This window comes from Mytilus trossulus, chromosome 10, assembly GCF_036588685.1.
Source record: "Mytilus trossulus isolate FHL-02 chromosome 10, PNRI_Mtr1.1.1.hap1, whole genome shotgun sequence".
Lineage (NCBI taxonomy): Eukaryota > Metazoa > Mollusca > Bivalvia > Mytilida > Mytilidae > Mytilus > Mytilus trossulus.
In genome coordinates this window covers 24,025,694-24,051,689 of record NC_086382.1, presented here as the reverse complement: position 1 = coordinate 24,051,689, position 25,996 = coordinate 24,025,694, and the positions used below count along the sequence as shown (strand labels likewise).

General features: G+C 30.3%; 1 protein-coding gene across 1 annotated transcript in view; it reads left to right on the top strand.

Moving 5' to 3' along the window:
• Positions 1-16,945, top strand: part of LOC134687084 (uncharacterized) — a 139,224-nt gene extending 122,279 nt beyond the window's left edge. Inside the window, exons 43-59 of the mRNA XM_063547062.1 lie at positions 66-194; positions 984-1,112; positions 1,616-1,744; positions 2,150-2,278; positions 3,271-3,399; positions 4,553-4,681; positions 5,121-5,249; positions 6,010-6,138; positions 6,855-6,983; positions 9,373-9,501; positions 9,728-9,856; positions 10,213-10,341; positions 11,332-11,460; positions 11,860-12,105; positions 14,760-14,900; positions 15,743-15,839; positions 16,509-16,945. Coding sequence (XP_063403132.1) covers positions 66-194; positions 984-1,112; positions 1,616-1,744; positions 2,150-2,278; positions 3,271-3,399; positions 4,553-4,681; positions 5,121-5,249; positions 6,010-6,138; positions 6,855-6,983; positions 9,373-9,501; positions 9,728-9,856; positions 10,213-10,341; positions 11,332-11,460; positions 11,860-12,105; positions 14,760-14,900; positions 15,743-15,839; positions 16,509-16,590 — 2,243 coding nt within the window. The 3' untranslated portion in view covers positions 16,591-16,945. The remainder of the gene's footprint in view (positions 1-65; positions 195-983; positions 1,113-1,615; positions 1,745-2,149; positions 2,279-3,270; positions 3,400-4,552; positions 4,682-5,120; positions 5,250-6,009; positions 6,139-6,854; positions 6,984-9,372; positions 9,502-9,727; positions 9,857-10,212; positions 10,342-11,331; positions 11,461-11,859; positions 12,106-14,759; positions 14,901-15,742; positions 15,840-16,508) is intronic.
• Positions 16,946-25,996: the final 9,051 nt, after the last annotated feature.

The window sequence follows — 25,996 nt, the reverse complement described above, 5'->3', positions numbered from 1 at the left end:
TTTTTTACTTATTTAGAGAAAAAGGCAATATTTAGTATTTAAATTATGATTGCTTTTCATTACAGTTGGAAGATACACAGAACCTTGTACGTCAGCAGTAACAAGTTGTTACTCTCCCCTCATTTGTGCTTCTAGTTTATGTGGATGTGAAACAAATCATTACTACAATACAGATGATAATTCCTGTAACACGTGTAGGTATTCATTACGAATAGTAAAAGGATGAAGCGTTACAAATTCTTGTTTGTGAAAGTGAAAGAAAATTATTTTTATAAACTCTCAATTCATTTTAATGGTCCATATATGGGCATTATGTTCTCTGGTCTGTGCACCTGCCCGTCCGTCCGTTTCTCCGTCCTATCTTTCTTCCATTCATTCGTTTGTCAGTCCGTCTGTCCCGCTTCAGGTTAAAGTTTTTGGTAACATTTTTTGGTGGAGGTAGTTTTTGATGAAGTTGAAATCAATCCAATCAATTTAGTACACCTGTTCCCAATGAGGTGATCTTTCTAATTTTAATACCAAATAAGGGTTTTTACGGTCAACTAAACATAGAAAATGATAGTACGGATTTGGCATCTTTGTATTAAAGCTACATTATTATTAAACTTTTTAACAAAGGGAAAACTATTATTGACTAATGATGTATATTAGGCAAAGTCTGTGTCATTAGTCTTATCATGTCATAGTTAACATCGTTGGTATAGAATGCATTGAATATTTAACCCTGTGCTTAGTACGACAGCGAGTGCAACTTCAGGTTATCTGTTTTTTTTTTCTTTTAAAATTTCAGAAAAAAACATTTAGCTTACAAATTTCGTTTTCTATTTTTAAAAATTTAAAGATAATGGATCAAACTTTGTCGCTGCTTGCAAGATCAAACTTCATTGTATATTGACGGGTTAAATGTTGATAAAGGTAATAGATAATTATCCATAACTGAATTCAATTTTAAAAATTTAAAATCATGATTGCTTCTCTTACAGTTGGAAGATACTCAGAACCATGTTCCACAGCAGTAACCAGTTGTTACACACCCTTTGTTTGTGCTTCTGGTGTATGTGACTGTGAAACAACGCAGTACTACAACGCAGATTATAATACTTGTCCCGCACGTAGGTGTCTAATGCTAATGTTTACGACTCTTTATGTTTGTATAGTTAGGTGTATACTAATACTATTCGGTAGTGTAGCTATACTGCCTTCATCGTTTTGTCTGTTCGCTTACAATTAATATTGTCAAAATTATTTGTTAATCACATGAGCTTCGAATTTGGTCTACAGATTTGCTTTTCAGAACTGTTAAAGCATTAGACAATGATAAGTACGGCAACGTTTGCAATTGCATGCTTTAAAATCATCTATCATGTTTATGGTTATATCCACAAAAAAATTAAATGTCCGTGTTTCTTATGATTCGTAAAAGAATATCCATACTAAAAACTGTAGTTTCTTTTAAAATCTTATAACAAAAATCAAGTTTAAATCAAGTTACTACTGGTTTTTCTATTCATGTGGTGAGAATGAATTATTTAGAGTTTATCAACTTTGACAAGATTTTATATATAAGAAGACTAAATGCAATATTAAACAATAAGATCATGATTTATTTTTACAGTTGGAAGATACAAAGAAACATGTTCGACAGCAGTAACCAGTTGTTACTCTCCTCTTATCTGTGCCTCTGGTTTATGTGATTGTGATTCAACAGAATACTACAACGCAGATCTAAATACCTGCAACACACGTAGGTGTTGATAATAAGTTTGGAAATAATAGATTTTCACAAATACAAATGTATTTACTATCTAGTCAAAAAAAAAAGAATATTGTACAGGATCTACATACCTTCTAAATTGATATACATTCTGCTTTATAATTATTTTGGCGGAATCGTTTTATCAACCTTTCAAAAAAAGTAATTTGAACAAGTCTTTTGTTAGTAATATTCTCATATTTGACATAGTTTGCCTGGAGTACATTAATCATTTCATCTTGTTGAATTAAAAATTATTTACCCATTTTGTATGAACGATTTATCGAGGGATGTTTAACTTGTGCAATTATTAAAATGTCTTTGAACAAGAGTGTAAATAATCAAAGAATAAAGGCAACATCAAGCAATTTAATCAATATCGCCTTTTTCTTACAGGTGGAAGATACGAAGAATCTTGTGCGACAGCAGTAGACAGTTGTTACTCTCCTCTTGTTTGTCCTTCTGGTTTATGTGGTTGTGGAACAGATATTTATTACAAGGAAGATCAAAACACCTGCAACGAATGTAGGTGTTTACTATTAAAGTTGAGAGAGAACGCAGTATGATAAATAGTAAAATAGGGAGATGTGGTATGATTGCCAATGTAATTGCTATCAACTAAAGTTTAAATGAAATGCGTATAAGCAAATATGGGCAACCGTATGTCTTTCAACACATTTATTATTAATCAAAAGATCAAATCTGTTAAACTATTCCCTACTATTCGGTTTGATTTTAGTTCTGTTAAGTAAACTTTACAAGGGAGTATAATTATACGCCCATCGATGGGACATGTTATGGTATACCGTTGTCCGTCCGTCCGTCCCGCTGTTTTATTTATTATTGGGGGGGAGGTATTTGACAGGGCTCACACTATTTCTAGTTGATCATATAAATTCATTTAAAGCATAAAAGACAAGTTAAAAGAGCAACGGGCGTATCATGCGCTGAAGTGCAGCCCTTTATCATTTTTAGTTATGCCCCTGACTGTATATTTTTTGCACACTTCTCCGTACGACTAACAAGATTTCTATTTGGTCCGCTTATAGATATGTGTAGTGTATCCGCGCATTTTTGAACTGATTAACACCTTTTTCCATATTGTCATATTATATATGAGTAGAATACTTCTTAGTATGACACCACGTCCAATCAATTGTGTTAAGTCTACACTTTGAAACATTTGGAAAATATAGGTGCGAATGTGTAAGAACTGTATGCACAAAGCACACAAGACTTTCATGCATATTGTATGGTAAAAACAGGATGCGCAATTAAAAGTTGTAAAACCTTCATGTTCATTTAGACCATTATAAAATGCTTTTACAACAAAATTTTAGCAATGCAAGGTTCAAGAGAATATCAAGTAACTGTGTGTTCCTTCATGCATGTAATCTGTTATTAAAAAATATAATTTTCTGTAAAACTTAAATGTTCTTATCTATTTGAAAAATATTGTGTATTATCTTAAACTAAATGAGATATCGGACAGTGAAATCATGATTTTTCTTTTGCAGTTGGAAGATACAAAGAACCTTGTTCGGCAGCAGTAACTAGTTGTTACTCTCCTCTTAGTTGTGCCTCTGGTTTATGTGACTGTGCAACAAATCATTACTTCAGGGCAGATGACAATACCTGCAATGCATGTAGGTGTTTTTAATTATAGTTGAAAGAAAAAAAATTATGTTTTAATTTAATTTTTAGCAAAAAAGGGAAATCTATCGAACATTCTCATTTGAAGTCTAAATCCTAAGGTAAACAAACTTTGGTAAATTGATATGTATCATTACTGTTATCTGTCTTATTCAAATATTTTAAGGTGGTACCCAACACTTTCACTTAAATTAATTTGGCTCGTTTAATTTTCATAAAATTTTGTCAAAGTATTTACTTTGACACTTAAACAAAAATATAAAAATTTATAATTTTTTTTAACCAACCGTTTTGTCAGAAAAATTACACTGGTTACATAGCAATTTGACAAACACCAATTTTGATCATTGAGAAGCTTAATATTCCTTTCACAACACAACGTAATTAAAACGTTAAGAAGACTTTACAGAGTTATCTCCCTGTAGTGTTAGGTACCACCTTAATGTCAAAAATATAATTGATGATACATTTATAAAAGCTAATACATTTTGAGATAAATAATTAAAAAAATCATGTTCATGTCTGATTCTTTGTAGAAACAAGACATATGTTGATCAATTTATTTTGATATATTAGGGTTTTATCTGTACATGATGAAAATGTTAAACTTAATTAAGTTTAGTATTTTATGATAGAACTATTGTAGGATCTATATATATAAGTGTTATATAACCAGGTTTAATCTACCATTTTCTACATTTGAAATGCCTGTACCAAGTCAAGAATATGACAGTTCTTGTCCATCTGATATTTAATGTGTTTTGTACGACAATTGAGCTTCCATTTTTAGGCAACATTCCATTTATATAGTCATATATTACAAATGAGAACTATATCACAGCCTGCACAAAACATAAGGAACTATCATGCACGCATTTAAATTAACATACTAAATAAGAGTGCATTAGAGCCAAATTTCAATAAAACTGTAATTCTAATGATTTTCATCAAAAGTACCGATCAAGAAAAGGTTGAAATTAATACTTAGTTTCTGAGAGTTGTATTTTTATCCATTTTGTAAGTGTAACATTCTTTTTGGAAAATGCTGAATAAATGTTATATTATCTAATTGACTGGGTTTATAAACTAGGCAAAACTTAACACATAACTCACCATCATTGTAAATCATGACTTTTTTACTTACAGTTGGGAGATACAAAGAACCTTGTTCGACAGCAGTAAGCAGCTGTTACCTTCCCCTGACTTGCGAATCTGGTTTGTGTGAGTGTGAACTACATCATTACTATAAGTCAGATAGTAATACCTGCAACATATGTAAGTGTTCATTATTACCTTCAAGAAAAAATTGAGGACGATACAAAGATATTTAAACAAGCGAAAATTATACATTGTATTTAAAAAATTAAGGTATTTATGTTTAAAAAAAATATATAGAAAGATCTGTTTTTTTAACCTATCAGGATAATTACTAAAGGTCTGTAAGTTGTTATTCAGATATATAAACTTGATCACTTTACACACTTGTCTCTGGCAAATATGATGTAGATTGCGTAAAAAAACCCGAATATGCTATAAAAATGTATTACCAAGTCAGTTTTGTTTTTAATAGAAAAGCAAGGTTCATATAGATTTTATTTTATATATATGCAGTATTTAATTATTAAGGAATTGACAATTTTGATTATAGAAAAAAATAGTGATATGTTATTAAAAAAACATTATTATCCAAAACTGAATGCAACATTTTTTTCAGATGGAAGATACAAAGAAACTTGTTCGACAGCAGTAAGCAGCTGTTACTCTCCCCTTATTTGTGCCTCTGGTTTATGTGAATGTGAAACAAATAATTACTACAAGGCAGATCATAATACCTGCAATACATGTAGGTGTTAATTATCATTGTTGAAAGTGTGAAATATGACAAAATTCTGTATTTTTCAAATAAAGCAAAGCTTTCAAGAATATGTCAATTTTATTGAAAAAAATATGCAATGTGTATGGTTTAATCAGCCAGTCAGGTTTATTTATATGATCATGTGAGTTGTTATTCATATGTCATGTTAGACCTAATTGGTCTGCAATGCATCTTATATCTTGGTCAGCTGTAGTAAAAATTAAGTAACAGCTATAACATAAGAAAGTCAAATTCTTATACCTTTTTTTTTTATACATATTGCCACCTGATGATAGCTGCTATAGCATGTATAGGATTTATGGCTGTCTCTCATATATTTTGTTTCATTCAAATGCTTCAAATCAAAGAATTTTATGAACTTCTGTTATTTATTTTGAAGGCTAAAAGTATAATACACTGCAATAAAAAGATGGAGAGGGATTAATATAAGTTGCAAAACTTGTTTCCCAATCCACTATAAATAAATATGTTTAAACTAATAAAAAGATCAATATTATAATCCTGGTACCTTTGATAAGTATTAAGGATCTTTTTATTATATCTTGTCAACATTGAATGAATGTTTGTTGATACCGCTCTATATCTTTCAAACTTAATTGTAATTGAATGATATCATAATACGGATAGCCCCCTTTTCATTTTATAAGTATTCGTTTTAAAATTGACCTAGATCTTAATTGTCAAAAACTAATTAAAACATCTTACATGTACTGTTTTTTTTTTAAAGTTGGAAGATACAATGAACCATGTTCGGCAGCAGTAAGCAGTTGTTACTCTCCCCTTATTTGTGCCTCTGGTTTATGTGGATGTGAAACAAATCACTTCTACCAAACAGATACTAATACCTGTAACACATGTAAGTGTTTATTAATTAATATGATATTAATACAGATAGATGTTTATTATAAAACTGAAATTTAAACCTCTTGTTGCAAGCTAGTGCTGATACTACGTATGAATATCGCTGATGTATAATATTTATAAAAAAAGTCTCCAATTTAAAGCGTTATCAGAGGTCCTGTCATTTATTATTAAGTGCTTAGATACAAAGAGTGTAAAATTCTACAGCAAAATTATCAGACTAAACTAATTTTGAAATATAACACTATTGTTGTCTTGTCAAAATAGAACATAAAATAATTTGTATACTTTAATCAAGACCAAGTTATTACTTTATAGTTTGTGTGCTAAACGACAGATACATGCCATTATCGGTCCGCCTTCTTTTTAGAAACAGCGTTTTCAAACTTAAATTTATGCAAATATTAATTTATATTTAAATATATCATCACGGTCATTTAATGTATAATAATTCTTCTCCTGAAATATGTCTATATAACATATACGTACATGTAGGTAGTCCGTTTTCTTCTATTCAGGCCTGAATAATTAAGTTATCTATAAATCTATAAAGCTTCCTTTTCGATCAGCAGGTAAATATACAGGTACTAGTAAAGCCCTAATTCCTATTTGTCAGAATGAATTGAAGTATGGTAAGTACCACAACCCGTCCATCTTTACTTTTTGCTCACCATTCCCAAACAATTATTTCATGATTTCTTTTTTTTACAGTTGGAAGATACAAAGAACCTTGTTCCACATCAGTAAGCAGTTGTTATTCGCCCCTAACTTGTGCTTCTGGTTTATGTGAATGTGAAACAACGCAGTACTACAACGCCGATTATAATACCTGCGAACCACGTAGGTAGTTTTTTTAGTTTAAAGAATTTCAAATATTTATTAGCATATAAACTTTTTTTAAAACATTAAGTTTGTGACATACAAAATTAGTAAAAAAAACTATAACAGTTTAATTATAATTCTCATATATATATACACACTCATTCATATACAGTTAATATTTCAGTGTCCCCTGTCCTCAGTTCTAGTGACCTTTTGTTTTAGGACCCAAATTTATTAACTTGTGATGATGTTGACGAATTGATTATAAAATTCAACTTTTTTTCATTAGATAAACTTTTAACAGAAAAATTAAAATCCAAACGGTTAAAAAAGTTGTTTCTTAGTTCCATATTTAATTTACAATCTAATATAGAATGTTTTCCATTTTCTAATGTTTTACATTTAAGGCATAATCTCTGCTCTCTAGGAATATAAGAATATCTGCCTTTTAAAGAATGAACCACATAATTCATTATGTTTCTAGAGAAATGAATTTTAAACAAATTCTCCATTCCTCTCGAGATTATAACACTTCTGTTAAAAAAAAAAATATTTCAAGGGATAAAATTTATTCTGCAGTAAACATTCATCAAGGCCCTCACTAGTTAAAGAATAACAAACATTGGCTGATAATGTTAACAAAATAAGGGTTTCAATAAAAAAAAGGATTATTTGATTTTTCCTCTTTCATTTTGAACTCAGTTTCAAGTTGTATTTCATATTTTACCTAAAATTGAGAATGCAAATTTGGAATGAGTCAAAGAGACAAAAACCCGACAAAAAAAATCAGAGAACAGATTCAGGCTTTATATGATTTTAATATCTACCTCTTAGAAAAAAAAAAGGAAACAGCTTAACTGAAAAATACTTAGATTGGAAATGTTTGTTGCACAGCCGTGTTCTGTTAATATTTAATCAATGCCCATATTGTAATCTCTATTTTCTGTCCCCAAACTTAAATTTTCAGACATTATAGAACTTATTGAAAACGCTTAAAATCTTACAGGAAAAAAAGAAAAAATAATATAATTTATGAACTATAATATTACTGTTATTTGTCATATTTAGAGCGACCGAGAATGTGTTGATCAATTGATAATACAGACTCTTGCTTCTGAGCTATCTAGTTTTATTAATCCTACTTTAAGATATCGTAGGTGGGGCATTATGTTTTCTGGTCTGTTCGTCCGTTCGTCCGTCCGTCTGTTCGTTTGTCCGTCTGTTACACTTCAGGTTAAAGTTTTTGGTCAAGGTAGTTTTTGATGAAGTTGAATTCCAATCAACTTGAAACTTAGTATACATGTTCCCTTTGATAAGATCATTTTTATTTTAATGCCAAATTAGAGAATTTATTCCAATTTCACGGTCCAGTAATCATAGAAAATGATAGTGCGAGTGGGGCATCCGTGTACTATGGACACATTCTTGTTTAATTAACATGTTTTGAATTATTAAGGCTTCGTTTATATTAAAATGTATTAATGAGATAAGTTAAATAAGTGTTGTAGGATCCAACTACAGGAGTCAAGGTATAATGCATATACCCCTACACAAATTTTATCACACTTTTCCTTTTAACAAATAGACTTTCTATTTGGTCAACCAATCGAAACTACTACGTAGTAAGATATACCTGTTTTTAAAATGTGTAACGGCTACTTTCTAGGATTACGTGACTGTATACTTGTTAAGTCGATATTTGCAAAGTCGGGTTTTTAATCTCGACGTATGTTTCTATTTACATTTTAAGAAAACAGCAATGCAAACCGTGTTTCTTTTAGTTTGAATCTTTAAAGAACAACCTATATCTGTTAATCTTAAAAGCCAAAAAACAAAAAAAATCACTACTGGCACATAGCTTAAATATCTTTTATGTATTATGGTAGTAAAACAACTCATTAGATCTTACATACAAGTCAGGCATGACATGCTTTTTTTCTACACGATATGAAGTGACACAAGGCTTAAATCAATATTAGGATAATCTTGGTCCTTCAATTCATTTTGAAAGAGTGATTGATTTCATATTATCAATTCGTAAAATTGCGAAAGCCATCTAATCTTACTTCGAACGAAATATTTTATTAATTGTGACTGTTTATTTAACGCATCATGTAAATATAACGGAATTTGATGAGACTGTTATTAAAGTGAGAGGGTTAGCGCTATAGAACCAGGATTTATCCACCATTTTCTACATTTGAAAATGCCTGTACCAAGTCAGGAATATTACAGTTCTTGTCCATTCGTTTTTGATGGGTTTTGTTTTTTGACTTTGCCATGTGATTATGGACTTTCCAAATTGATTTTCCTCTGAGTTCAGTATGTTTGTGATTGTACTTTTTGTTAACTGTACAAACATTAATGTCAAATCACACAATTCCATTATGCTTGCTTTCTCTTTCAGTTGGAAGATACAGAGAGCATTGTTCGACAGCAGTTAGCAGTTGTTACTCTCCATTTGTTTGTGCTTCTGGTTTATGTGAATGTGATACAACGCATTACTACAACGCAGATTCTAATACCTGTAACACACGTAGGTGATTGTTATTATCGAACAATATTCTTATTTAAAAAATAACAAATTACTGATGATGTTGTTTTTTTGCTGTTGTAAAATTAATGTGAACTTTTGCGATTCTATAAGTTATGGCAATAGTGGATGTTTTCTAATCTAATTGACAAAGAATTAAACTTCTCTAAAACTGAACATGGTAAATGCAAAATTCAACAACTAAATTATGATTGGTTTTATTTTACAGTTGGAAGATACAAAGATTCTTGTTCGACAGCAGTTAGCAGTTGTAACTCTCCCCTTATTTGCAATTCTGGTGTATGTGAATGTGAAACCAATCTTTTCTACAATGAAGAGCACAATACCTGCAACGCACGTAAGTATATGTTTTAAAGTTGAAAGAATATATTCATTGTTTAGCTGAAAAAAAAATTAGTGACAATTATCCATTCCTGTCGGAATAATGTTCATTATGAAAAAAATCTGTAGAAGGTGTTATCAATTAAGGACAAGGAGTTTTATCAATTAAATCTGAAAGTGAACTAATGCTTGTGTTTTGTTGTTCATATGTTATTGTTTGGCTTATAACGAATCTGGTTTGTGATTTTTTTGTTGGATTGTCAATATTTGTTATGGTGATTTTTTTTTAATCTAATTAAAAACATTTGTAAATTCTCGAAAGCTAAATGCATTATAACACATATAACTCACGATTGCTTTTTTTCTTTTCAGTTGGAAGATACAATGAAACTTGTTCGACATCAGTAAACAGTTGTTACTCTCCCTTTATTTGTGTTTCTGGTTTATGTGGATGTGCAACAACGCATTACTACAACGAAGATTTTAGTACCTGTAAACCACGTAGGTGTTTATTATCAAAATTGATAGAATAAAGTATGACAAAATTCCTTAATCATCTGAAATGACATTTCTAGCTGAAGATCACTATTTATTTCAGAAATATGCATATGATGCAATTTGACTTATATGTTTTTAATGCCACTGTTGTGCTAATTCGAAGCTGTCACTTTTTTTGAAATGGTTGAGGAAGCCGGTATGAAAACTTATAATTTTTAGTCTATAAAAACGAAATATATTTTTACTTAATCTTGTTAACATCGAACATATATTTGTTGATACATTAATTTTCTGTATGACTTTTATGATATTTATTTCGCCTATAAACAACTGCTTTGTAATCCCGTTAATTTCGTAACTCGAATTATATTACCAGTAATAGATTACCTTAGCCGTATTTGGCACAACTTTTTGAAATTTTGGATTCTCAATGCTCTTCAACTTCGTACTTGTTTGGGTTGATCAATATTTTGATATAGGCGTCACTAATGAGTCTTATGTAGACGAAACGCGCGTCTGGCGTACTAAATTATAATCCTGGTACCTTTGTTACTAATTTTATACTTGAGCAGGCATTATCGGAGACTTCAAAATGAGTAAGGTAAAGTTACCAGCGAGCATTACATTGTGAGTTAAGGTTATCAAATTTATCTTTAAAAAAAGTAAAATTTCATCAGATGGTGACAAAGAAAGATAGTACTGATTTTCGATTCAAGGTGTTATTTGTACATTATGTATAAATACAAATCGCTTGACAATTAGAAGAGTTTGAGTTGCTCAATCTATTCACTCGTCGAAGTTGAAATGTGAATTTGAAAGCTGTAAATCAATATATAATTTTATTTTGTTCATTTTAATTAAGAGAATTGATGGTGTAATATTAATATTTTGACGATGGTTCAAATTTGATAATCTGTTCGAACAAAATATTGAAATATATAGATAAGTGAAAAATAGACATCACAATATAATACTTGATTACTTTCCTTACAGTTGGAACCCACAAGGACCTGTGTTCGACATCAGTTAGAAGTTGTATCACTCCTCTCATCTGTAATGCTGGTATATGTGATTGTGAAACAACCCAATACTACAACGAAAATGATAATACTTGTAGTATACGTAAGTGTCTATTTTCATGTATGAAACTATTCATTTATTAGCAAAATTCTAGATTCCTTTTTATATTAATTAGATTAAGATAGATGAACGTTTTATGATTTTAATTGCATTTCGAAATTAAGCATTTTCAAAAGTTCTGTCGTTTTTTGTCCAAAGGAAATGAAATATTTATGAAACTTAAAGTTTAAAAGCAAACTGTCCGGTAACCAGATCAGTGTAGTCTCAGAAATTATTTATACTACCAAAACATTCTTTTGAATTTACTATATTTCCGATTAAGGCGTCGGGTCTATTAACATACGATTGGTAGAAATTTCATTCAGCAATTCATAATCAGGAAAAGTATATTAGTAAATTTTACCACCTTGTCATTTAATCTAAATTAATTTTTTTTTGCAGAAGATGATTGTAAAATGACGTCACAAGGAATGGAATATCGAGGAGCTGTCAATATAACTATCAACAACAGGCCCTGTCAGAGGTGGGATTCAAATGATCCTCATGTGCATTATAGGTTCAATCCACCACCTGGATATGCGCACAACTATTGTCGTCATCCAGACTTTGAAGATGACCAACCTTCACCCTGGTGTTATACCATGGACCCTAGTATGCGGTTAGAGATGTGTGATATTCCTTTTTGTAGTAAGTATTGATTAAAGCCAACAATAGTTTATCGACATTAACATCTTAGAAATCCCCCTGGTAATAAATGAAATACCTTATGAAAAAAAAGACCTATTGGAATTGCATAAAATAAAATAGAGAAGCCAGCTCTGTTGTATTAACACGTTGCATATATCATTTGTAAGTCAATTCTACAGTTGGGAAACATTTCACAATCATTAATTGGCTACAATAACAGATCAGTCGACTTTTCTGCCAAAAAACGATTTAATAACTATAAATATATCATGATAGAAATCAAATTTACACGCATCGTATTGGTAAGTTGATTGAAGGGGACTGTTTGACTTAAGGTGGTATAGGTGTCTAAAATAAAAATGATAGAATTTGTTCATACTTTGTCAAAATGTAGTATCTATTGATACATGTTCAAAAATGTTATAAAAATGATAGGTCACCGCGCATTTTCTCAAGCTACAGGTTGTGACAAAATGACAAATTTTGTATGGATTATACAGGAAAAAGCACCATTTTGTGAATAGAAAATAAACAAAATGATAGAATTGTATAATAAATTAGAAAAAGATAGCTTTCAGACAATGCTTTTAGAATATCAAAAGAAAAGATAGGGTCACCGTATGTTTTTTCCGGCTAAAAGACAAAATAGGAAAATTTCATGTAGAGTCCTTCAGAAAATGCACAGTTTTAGAGTTACCTCCCCTTAAAATGCCAATTTGAAAATATTCAAAAAACAACCAAAAATAATCTACACTTGTAAAAATTTAATATTTCTAAGTCACATTCTTATAAATTGGTTCTTTTAAATGAAAATTCACATTAAATATTGCATTCCTGCATCAAATTTTGCTAACTTGATAGAAAATATGGACCTTAGATTCTCTGTTTTTACAATCCAAGATGGCGAAAGACACCCATACCGCCTTAAGTGTGGAATTTGTAGATCCTCAACTTTCTGTTTTGGATTAGTGTTTGTGTAAGAAGTATGATTATGCACGAGCGTAACACATCACTTGCTTGCGTATACAATTGAGCAGAGAGTTTATTACTTAAGAGAATGAAATTTTTGTGACTGGAAATTTAAAATGAGTAATAAGTTCTTGTTTTCAATGTAACTCGAGTAGACATTAGTGGGTTTAGTGTAAAGAGGTAGGTAGTCTCTATTTATTTTTTAAGTCTACACACGGTAACAAAGTTGAATGATTTTTAGTGTGACCAAAAGTAATTAAAACATGTGTTTTCATCTGATGCTTAGATTTATCAAATCATGCACCTTATGTTTAGATTTATCATATAGGTATTAAAAGAAGATTGTCAATAATGTTAATATGCCAAAACTGAATTTGGTGGACGACCTTAGTGTTAAAAGAATCGCCCATTCATTATCTGTTGAATGGGAATCTCTTATATTACATTTTTGTATGTCTATGCTTTTTTTTTTATTTCTATTGAAAACTAAATATAGTTTTTTTTTTACATATAGTTATTTGACTCAATTTTAGGTTGAAAATCCTTCTCTTTCTCCTTACACTATTGGCTATTTAGAAAAGATTATTCATGTAGGTACTTTCAAAAGTGTTATTTTCTATATTTTCGTCACGCGATGCTGGTTTTTAAGTTACAAGATGAATGATTTTGCTAATTTATAAAAACATTTTCTCTCTCCCAGTCAACACCCTTTTTTTTTTTTTTATTAGTACCATTTTTTTTAAAGCAATGTGAGCATTCGTTAGAGATCATATAGATATAAGTATATTACACGTAATATAACAAAACTAACTGCGCTATATTTTTTTTTGTTATGTTTGAAGACATTACTCGTTATCATGATATGAAGGAAGTAGATTTTCTACACAAATGTACTTCTCTATTTGTAAACAATTTCATCAAAACAGTTTGACTAATTCCAAAGGCATAATATTAAATTGTAAGTGTATCGAATCATGACAAAAAATATTTAACTATTGAAAAAATATATTTCGAATGGTACAACAGACTTATTGGATATACATAGAACAAGGAGGTGGTATTTTAGTAGTACAATGTGGTTAAATGGGAATAAGCAGGGCTAATTATTTAAAGCTTACTTCATGTTTCTATGATGCAATCATGTAAGCCTGTCATATATTGTTCTTTCCACAAGATTGTTTAAAGGCAAAACTTTGAAGGTCTTAGGTTATATACTAGACTAGACATTTGCATAATATTGCCAATCTAAAATTGTAATACTTAAAAAATACTTTTCAAAAAATTAGCTCAATGGTTAAGTTATAGAATCTACACATTACCTCTATTCGGATGATTATAATAAGCCATAGGCCTACTTTTAGTATTTTTCCATCAAGAATACCCTTTATCAATAAAGCACCTGAGCCTCTCCACCTTCCCATTGTAAGAAACATAATGAAATTAGAATTGAACGTAAAGGATGTACAAGTTATTCAATCTAGATACGGTAGGATAATTATGACAGAAAGATAAATGAAAAAAATGCTATTGTACTGTTATCGGACTTTATTTCGTATGCGATTTATTATCGGATTTTTTCGTTAGTAAAAGAAGAATAGCGGAAATATGAAACATCTGTAATATAAATAGTAACACATGAAAGAAGTAAAAAATATCGCAAACATGCGATTTTGTTTATTTCTAAGGTACGATTGTACAACTATGTCCCGAGGGATTACATAGATGCAGTTCTGGGCAGTGTGTGGCTGACACTAACGATTGCTTATTGGAAATCCCAGAGGCACAGATTACCACAGCTGTTTCAAGACCTCAAGAGCAATCATCAGGTTAAATATTGTCTAAAAAATTGTTTTCAAAGGTACCAGGTTTATAATTTAGTATGTCAGACATACTATTATAAAGAAAGATTTTTTACTTGTCGTAAATATTAAACTCACATCTGTAGTACTCTAGTAAGTTCAATTCATTTTTCAAAGAATAAGAGCTATTTTTAAGAGCCACTTTTTTTCTAAATACATTGCACATCAAGATCATTTCAGTGTAAAGGCAGCCATTACAGTGTCATTAAAGTTTTATTTTGTACTTACATGGTTTTATTAATATGCCGTATTACCATATAAAAAGGTGGGGGGGTCGTTTTGCTCAATCTTTACTTTTCTCTGAGTGCTTTTTCCTTTCGTTTGTCTGTTTGTCTTATTCTTTTTAGCCATGGCGTTGTCAGTTAATAATTAAATGGAAAAATATATAGAAGATAACGAAATATACTAAAGGGATAATTGAACTACTGCGTGAAAAAAACCCTGACAATACCTTGGCAAAGAAAACTAAAACGGTCAAAAGAATTGTACACAAAACCTGGGAAGTAAATATTGAGCAACATGAACCCCAAAGTTTGATCTGAAAGATAGAAAAATTTCTCTATAGTTTAAATACACTCAAGTGAATATAAGGTTATAGGGGCTAATTCAGCAATCGGAGATCGGTATAACTTTACTGTTATACTTTTCGGCTTTTTTTCTTTTAAATAAATTTAAAAAAAAAACCATATCATATCATTTATTTTTATAGCACATCTTCACAATAATATCATTTTAAGTGTTTATGTGATGACCAAATGTATTCGTTTGCCAAAATTGGTGATATAATCATTTGAGATTTTATTTTACAGAAGACTCTTTCCACATTTTGATGTTTGTTATTGGTGCCCTTGCGTTTCTACTGCTGTTTATATTTGCTGTGTGTTTATTCGTCGTCTTTTTTCCAAGGTAATAGTTAGGTCATGTATTTAACCAATTGAATCTTATGCGATAATTTACGAAATATTTTCACACTGAATAAGTTTGTAAACAGCTGATTTTGTTTTATTGTCATTCACATATCACTTCTTATATTAAGCAATTGGAGTAATGAAATAGTTTTAGCACGAGTTCATTATTTGATTTGATAATGAAAATTTCTATAAAATGTTGATGCTTCAAAAAAGTTTACAATCCTAATTAAGGATCACAATCAACATTTAAAAATACCACAATCCCTGCAACGTATTAAATTGTCTGTATTAAAAACTGGTATAACCCATGTTTAATCTTTTTGAAGCAAAATCTTTGTCTAAATTTACTACATACAAGCACACGTACATTTATATAAGAACTGCAACACTCTGAAAGAGGATGAGAACAGTTCTTGGAATCATTTATCAATAATAGTGAAAAGGTAATAAAACAAAGAAGGAAAAATGTTAAATGACACTGGTCATAAAATCAGAACTATGTATTAATGCTAAAAAAAATCAAAAATTGTACAAATTTTCTGTTATTCACACAGGAACTGACAGTTAAATTGCAGAAAATTTGATAAATATGAATTTTAAAGATGCAACATTTAATTCAGTTTGCGTTGAATCTTCTTTATACTATTTCATTTATCAATTTCAGAAGAAAAAGACGAGTACAAGTTTTGCCTGCAAAGTCTGACCATAATAGAATGGTTGGAAACACTACAGATGAACCATGCTGATAGGTTTTTGTTTTGTGTCTGCAAAGTAGAAGATTTTCATAAAGTTATATATACTGTTTATTTTACTGTTTAACTTGTAACTATATAATGTGGTGGACTCTAGCTGCTGTATGTTTGAAAACATTTGAACTGACTGCCAGCTTATGTGTATTTTTGTATGGTCCTTACTGCTTCAATTTATTTTGCTGGGGTTTATTATTTTCGCTTATTATCTTAACCTGGATACCAGGTAAATCATGTTCGTTAACTTTATTTTGAATGTGCCTACAACGTTTATTCGCCCAGGAAGTCGGCTTCCGGTATTGTGTCAGGAATCTGACTATCTTTTGCGGAGACCAATATAATATGTAAAAGACCCTACTTATCAATATGTTGTTGTTAAAACAAAATTATTTTCTCATTGGAGACTTTTCAGCAACAATCAAAATTGTATAAAAACATCAAATATAGTTATCTTCTTGTAATATGCAGTTAATTTTGTGAAATTATCAATAGGAGATTGTATTAAAAAAATATAACATACAACATTTTGTACAATTTCTTGGAACTTCTTCCCGCTGTATTACCTCGTTCGAATACATTATTGTCATTAACAAATACTGTTTGAAGTGAGCTTAACATGATTATTTGTTAACAAACGAAAGACACATTTTCACTGCTCTGATATGTAAGCAGGTTTGTTTTCATAAGATGGTATGAGTTTTAAGCATGTACTGTAGATTTTAAAATGATCATTAGTTCCGTATCTACCACTCGTATGTCTTTCCGGCATGTGTTTTTAAACACATTAAATATTTTTAGGAATTATTTTGTCAAAAATTAATGGAACTTTATTAAACTTGAAAAACAATAAGTAAAGATGACTAAAAGGATTTTTTTATAATTTTATTTTCATATATTAAAAATGCTTTTAATAGATGGACTGACTTGTTTTGAATTCACGTTCCGGAACACATATCTAGCTATCATACAATATATGATCAATGTTTAAATCAATACTTGATTCTGTTTCCGTTTCATCTATCCCTAAATGTTGAAATATTCTGCTTTGAGCGTTCCTAATAAAACACAGAAAAAACGCGTTATATTTATAATCTGTGTTCTTGTTTTCCGACTAAAATTGAGAAGTAGGATCTTTAGACCAAAACATTTAGATTAAGATTTAAATAAATATAGTTTTTATTTCTGGTTCTCAACATTTTATTATGTGTATTTACAGTCATTAATTTGTGTTTATAAAATTTCAAATATTAAAAAAGAGTTTTAGATTTATTGTATTTATGTAGAACTATCATGTATAGTATTTTTTCTATTGTTTTTTAAACATAATTGTGTATATTGTAGTATTCAACATCAGCATGCGTGTAATGAATGTAAATCTTGATTAAAATTTGAATAAAATTGAAAATAAAAAACAATAAGTATTGTATAATTGTGAAATTTTCTGACTCACAAAATCATATTATTTAATAAGAGATTAACTGAATGATAATAATCAATTGTTGGTCTAGAATAGTTCAAACTTTTGGATCGAGCACGGTTCATACATTGAAACAGGTTTAATAAATTCGAACACGCCCTTACAAACACTACAACAGACAGAGCTCCTCGAAAAATATATTTAGTGTTTAGAATAGTTTTGTGAAATACAAGTTATAATTGAATGTACATTGATGTAAATTATTCAGAAAGATTGCATGTTTTGAATTCTTTTCGATTAAGGTTGATGTTTCAACATACTTAACACAGGACTTTAAAGTCCTATGTTGAGCAGCTTTATCCGCAACCTTTTCTTCGACACAACAGTCAGTAATTGAGTTTAAACCAATATCCATATTTGAAAATATTGTTTTTGGGAAAGACAAGTAAGCCCTCACAAGACTAATATTTCACTTATATAGAGCTTTTCAGGGCTGTTGGTAATTCCTTGAACCCAAGCTATTGAAAAAGCATACAAATAGTAAGGGATAATGGAAATTAAAGTTTGACAATCACAAATATTAAATAAAACACACGACGGGTGCCACATGTGGAGCAGGATCTGCTTACCTTTACGGAGCACCTGAGAGCATCCCTAGTTTTTGGTGGGGTTCGTGTTGTTTATTCTTTAGTTTCTATGTTGTGTCATGTGTACTATTGTTTTGTCTGTTTGTCTTTTTTTTTTAGCAAAGGCGTTGTGATTTTATTTTCGATTTATGAGTTGGCTGTTCCTCTGATATCTTTCGTCCCTCTTTTACAACTGGCATGGTTTACGTAAAAAAATACTGTAAATATATGCTACAAAACACATGGTGAAGGAAAATTGATTAAATATTCTTATTGTTAGAGTTGGAAAAAAAATAACTCTGCTCGGCGTATGACGGTTAAAAAAGGTGAGCTCAGTCTTGAGGTTGTTAATTATGTCGTAAATAAGCTATTTCGTTTAGACCTGACTGGCGTTTGACTAATTGTCAAAACGCCAGTCAAATTGTTGTATACGATCCAATACACAATTCTTGACTAAAACACTCAAACAGTACCCAACAGATATATGTGCAATAAATGTCTTTGAAAGATACCAGAGATATTCAAACTCATAGATCGAAACAAAATGAGTGTAATAAGAAAGGTGAAAATGACAAAAAAGTAAAAATACAAACCTTAAGGAATTACAAACCGTATAAATCTGTGTGTTTTTAATATTCAATTTGTTTATTTATATCTTTGTTTACTATAATTAGTATCGTTAGTGTTGGATTAATAAACGAATGCACATTTTTTTTTAAATTCCAGTTTATTTATCAGACTGTTATACTAACATGGATTTCATCTACATTGTTGTGCTTATAACGTTATGCGGAGTTTCACGAAGGAATCGATAGTATATGCAATAAGGTCATCATCACACATTTTTTAACTAAAGAAAATTATTTGGCACACATCCCAAGATACTATTTAATATGTCGAAATAGTGCACTAATTTGCTACTTAAACAATTGCATTGATAAACAGCTGCAGACATTATATCGAATTACAGAATATAAGTATGCACCATGAGTCAGTGTCACTAAACGACTAATGATTAAGATTGATCGTAAGTATACTGAATTGTTTTTTTTTTAAACGTAATAATATCTTTTTTTCATATTTGCTGTTACTGAATTGTTCATGACTAACGACCAATCTATGTCGTAAGTTCTTTTTGTGAAATCCACTCAAACCACTTGACAGGTTCTATGTTAAATGGACTGTATTTACAGGGCTGTGCTCATAAGAAAATACACAACTAATATTTGGCTTGAATGCTCTCTATCCTAAAGTAGTATATTGAAAACAGGCACAGCTTAGTTTTAAAAAAATCGTGACAACCTTTGTATTTCAAAGTATCATCGCATGATGGCTTGTACTGGAACAATCAACAGATTTCAATGTGCATATGCAAGGGAATTGGTTGCTAGAGTTTCAAGTGTACCAAAACAGGTACTTTTGGTGTAAAAAAAAGGCAAACGTACCTTTTTTTTTATAAACTCCGTTCACTTTTATTATGATTCAAAGTAATCACCATAAAAAGTGTTCTACAATAATCAACAGCGATTCAGCATTTATTTGCCATCCAAATTACCTAAAAATCTGCATGTTTCCAAAGTTTTGTTCATTCATTGGAAATATTTTATGTTAAATATGTACTAGTTTTTGGCATCGGACATGAGTTAGTGGTGGGACAAATTCTATTGAATTGAAGAGTATAATTTAGAAATTGACACAAAGAATTAAGGTCCTCTACACCTTTATGAACTGGTAAACGAAAAAAATATGCCTGTGTCTTAAATAACTATAAACATGTTTAATATGAGGATGTTAATTTACTCTATCACATGGCTGAGCGGGTGATTTTTTTGTAATGTTACCCTCTCGGCTAGCCAAACATAAATAAGTAAATTAAAGGACAAAGAGTCAAATATACAGTTGTTGGGAACACATATTTCACTTGTTAATATTTTTCTTTCAAACCTATAAATCATTATGTGTTATGCTTATTGTTGATATTTTATTTCATACTCAAACGCATTCGTTCACCATCGATTGATTTTAATAACAGGTGATGTACATTTCATCATATTCATTGTGATGTATATTTCTCCGCCAGATATGAGGCCTTTTAAAATAGGAATTTCCCTCAAAATTGAAATCAAATAAATAACAACAACACAATAACAACAATGGGAAATAATTTGTTTTCTAGATAGCCGAGCTTGTTTCCCGTTCGGGCCGAGTCCTTGTTTAGTTGATATGTCAAGTCAATGCATTATTATTGTTTTTTTACTTCCCTTTCGTTGATTTTTCTAATACCCGTAAGGTTGTTGACAGTACGTGACTGCATATAAAATGCATCTGTTAAAGACAATACTGATAGAACATTCAGAATATTAAATTAAATAACACATAGCTGAGAGAGTGATAGATCAGATTGATAACCCTCGAAAAAGCATTGTCAACCTTGGCTTCGTCGCGGTTGAAAATGTTTTTTCTCGGGCTACCAATCTGCTCTATCATCCTCTCAGCTATGTGTTATTTATATAATGTCCTATTCCGTTTAGTAACATGATAGCTAAATTGCATGGCAGCTAATGCAACTATTTAAGAGGACTCTTAACCTATTGAAGCACCAGGTCTTGCACCAATTTGAGTTTATTCGATTCCATATAAAAAATGTGTTTATTCTTAATAGATTAACAAGTTTCAAACAACAGTTATACGCTTTTGTCTCTTCTATGAACACAAAAGTATGAACAACCAATATCCGGAATTCTTTCCAACTTTTAATATACATTTATTGTCTTAACAATTATGGTTAAAATAGTAACTACTGACACTCACTGAATTCAAAAAAAGAAATATAAACTGATTTTGTTTTTGACCTCATTCCGAGATCAGTGATGCAGTTGAAACGTGTAATTTTCAAATGCATGTCTACTGTTCGATGCCATAACCGTACATGTCATCTGCATATTGCAAAAGAAAAATACAACGCCTGTAGTGAAAAATAATTAGTGAAAGAAAGCCAATTTTAAAAGACATATAAACAATATCATACGGTTGTTTATAGCTAAATATGTGGAATATGTTTCACTTATTGCTGAAAACAGTATGGTGTCCTATAGTGTTTTATTTTTTACTTTATCTCTATTGAAAGGTGACCACCTTGGCAATCATACTACATCTTCTCATTTTTATGTTCCGACAGAAAGCGGAAGCATCTAGCTTATCAATACAGTTATGACTTTTATTTATCTTATCTTACTCACTGTAAAAAGCTTAATCTTATATGTTTGAAGACATTCATAGCCTGTACGATAGCAATCATATATTTTTTTAATCAATGGAAAACCAGAAAAGACAAACATCCTAACCTTTCTACAGTATATTGTGATTACATATTGATCTTATCGATGCATATTGTTCATATGTGAATAAATTTCTTTTAGTTAGCATGATAAGATATAAAAAAGTTTGAATCTACAATTGGAATCCATATACTTGTTATTTGATTCCTGCCAAGTCCGTATGTTATTCTTAACGCGAAAGACAAAAGTCAAAATTGTATTAAGTACAAAATAATGTAAGACTCTTTGTCAAGTTACAACTTTCTTTCGACCAGAAAAATATTTTTCCTTAAGGAATGTGATCATATATTAATTGTGCTCCTTGTTTATTTACAGGAAGTAGGTACACAGAGACATGCACCCCACAACTACTCTGTTACAATAATATGTTATGTGTTTCCGGTAGATGCGATTGTGAAAATCCGGGAATGCAGTATCATGACCCATTGGATGACAGTTGTAAAGCAAGTATGTATTTAATCAAAATACAAATCAAATCATATAAGCAGCAAATAAATATAAACGGATAAGGGCGTCAGAAACAAATTTTAAAAAGCCTGTCAGTTTCAAAAACATAAAAAACGTTCGATAATACGTAAATAATAATGTATCGGCTTAATTTGAAGTTAAAAGACATCGGCAGAACATGATTATGAGAAAAAAACAGAATTACTAAGTATCTTAAGATCTTTCAACGCAAAAGTGAAAAAAAGTCTAGAGAAAACAGTTTGGTGCACGGAAAAATAAAAAAACTGGCAACCAGAACAATACCAAGAACATGAAGAAGTCTTAAAACATGAAAGAGGTAACATCTAGGTCACAAATGAAAATTATAATATGCATATAAAAATATTTATACTCATTGTGAATGCTGCAAAACAAGCTGATTTACTTACTGATTTGATTTGAAGACATATAACATTTCTTTTCAATAACAGTTTTACTTTTGAATCTTTTCGGAATTCCCTTGAATGAGATTTTTAATCTCAATTTTAGGGCTAACATATCGCAACCAACTTCATATGAACAAAATAATTAAAAGTATTATTATATTCGAAATTTTTTCAGACTGAAGAATTCTGTTCTAGATGGAATATGCTTTAATCATGTAAACTGTTAATTGATAGGAAAAAGATACAATGAAACATGCTCAACACCATTGAGCTGTTACAACAATTTGGTTTGTGCTTCCGGGAGATGTGATTGTGAAAGTCCTGGTGAGCAGTATCACGACCCATTAGATAACAGTTGTAAAGCAAGTAAGCAATTTTAGGGTGTTACGTTGTGAAAGAAAAAAAATTTCGTCTTGTTTTTATACCTTTAAATACGTATTGTAATTTATTTGACTTATTGTGTGTATATAATGAAAAGGCACAATACATTGTTTCTCTCGTTTTTAATAATAACGTGTATGCAATTAGCAATGGTAAAGATCACTTATCTTTAAAAAAAATTACAAAAGTGCAACCAAGAGGAACAATTTACCATATCAAAACTAAGGAAGAGACACCGAAAGATATATTTTAAGAAATAACACGAGTTGGTCAAATTGGTTATTAATCAGAAGTCTTTCAAGCTGTCGATATCTAACTGAATCAACTGTTGAGTGACTGTACTACACCGAGTTTTATTTTAAGTATACCTAGTTAACAAAAACACAAAATTAAGGAAAAAAAGGTATAACCAATACCGTATCGTTGTTAATATGAGGTAAGTGGAAGACCAAAAAAAGAGCTGTTGATCTAGAGTCATGTATCAATTGTTCAGTACTCATCAGTAGAACGCAACAGTGACAATCAGTTCCGAAAGGCACGACAATGTAGAACAGTGTTTTGATTGGTTTGAAGTATGTATTCACAAGTATATATAGCAAATCGACGATTTCGATTTTATCATCTTTCAGTTATCATCATGATCATTCTCGCTGGGTTGTTGGCTCATTAACTCACACCCCATATCTGATATATCATTCCTATGTGTGTTTACTTTAATTAATGACAATGATGCATAGTAGAAAAATAGTTATATAAAAAAAAGACATGATTATGCACAAAGATAAGAAATTTTTAATCGTTTTCACGTTTTTAGATATTCATACATCGTTGGATTTGTAATGATTGGATTTAAGCTTCCCAGTTGAGGCTTAAATCAGAAAAGCGCTTCCGACAAGCAGAATTTATTTCTGATCCGGAAAGAACATTAGTTTTTATATTTTGCTATGAACTATAAATTAGGGGAATCAAATCTATAACCAATAATCAAACAACTGGAATAAATTTAATCTCATGTCCCGTACGCTGAAAGGTATGTCACATATGATCTTTGTTCAATGCATTGTTTGTTATAGTAATGGTGTAATAATAAAAGTATATGTTTTATAGGAAACAATTACAAAGAAGCATGCATCTCTGTTCCTGGGGATTCAACATGTTACAACAATTTGATTTGTGTTTTTGGAGTTTGTGAATGTGAAGAGCAAGCAACGATGTATCATGACCCAAGTAATAATACTTGTAAAACAAGTAGGTACATTAATGATTTTGATTGATGAAAATGATGACCATAAACATTCTATAAACTTATATTCAATTCAAAAAACAAGATTGACAGAAACAGTGTTCACTTATTTTCAATTCATTAACAAGATTGATAGAATAGAAATAATCCACAGATTTTCAAATCACGAACAACACATGCAAGATTGACATAGATATTCCACTGATTTTCAATTTATGAACAAGATTGACATACATGTTTCATTGGTTTTAAATTTATGGACAAAATTGGAGCATAATTTCTAACAACCTTTGAGAAACGAGAATAAGAATTATTTTCATGAGACTTTCTGTTGGACAATATCACATGTAAGAAACTTTTAGTACTTAATCAAGGATGTTTTTACATTTTATTGTTCAGACTATTTAGTACATGTAGTTGATGTTAACCTGTTAGGAATAATACTCTACCGAATAACATGAAAAATTAATGAACCTAACTGACTTGACTTCAAAGGAATGGTCTGAATAGTACTAAAATACCCGCCAACTATTGATCTAAGATTGACAGAAAGACTGAACATGACTTAATGGATTATTGTTTACTCTTTTTCAGATGATAATACCATAAAAATAACTTTTTTAGACTAAAATTTGTTTAACAGTGGAAGTCCAATGACACCTTTTTATTCTTAAGAAGTTTTATTCTGAAAAGTACTAAAAAACAAAAATTGAGCTGATAATACCCTCGGTAATATATAGCCGTCCAGCAAAATATAAGTGTTGACAAACTAGTGATGCAGTAGATAAACTACACCATCATGTTATTAAACCAAGGCGATTTTGAGCAAATTACTTCAGTGACATGATATGTGGGTCGTTCCTAATGCTACTCACTATTTACCATTATATATAAATATTAAAAAAAAACAGTCGTAAATCGTGTATAAAAAATATGCACTTTAAAAAATAAAGATATTTCAAACCTTTCATTACAGTTGGAAGATACCAAGACCCTTGCTCCATCGACGCTAGAAATACGAGTTGTTATCCTCCCTTGCTTTGTTCACACAGTGTCTGCTATTGCAAATTGCCAGCAATGCAACGTTACAATGCAGATGATAATACTTGTAATGACGGTATGTTTTTAAAACTTAGTCTTTTTCTATATAAACTTAGATGTGAAGAAAAATAAACTCATCATAGATACCAGGACTAAATTTGGTATATACGACAGACGCGCGTTTCTTCTACAAAAGACTCATCAGTGACGCTCGAATCCAAAAAGTTAAAAAGGCCAAATAAATGAACCTTATTGGATATACCCGAATATTCATGCTATGTTCTTATTGCTTGCCTTAAAGATGTTCGCTTGTCATGTTTCAGAATTTTTGTCAGGGGTTTTGAATCCTCTGGTTTTATTCAATTGAATGCCTTAAAAATGTTTGCCCATTGACCTCCATTTTTCTATTTATATATCTTTTACATGACTTCTGTAAAAGTCTCATATAATCTTTGTATTTTTAATAGTTTTTTTTTAGAACTAAA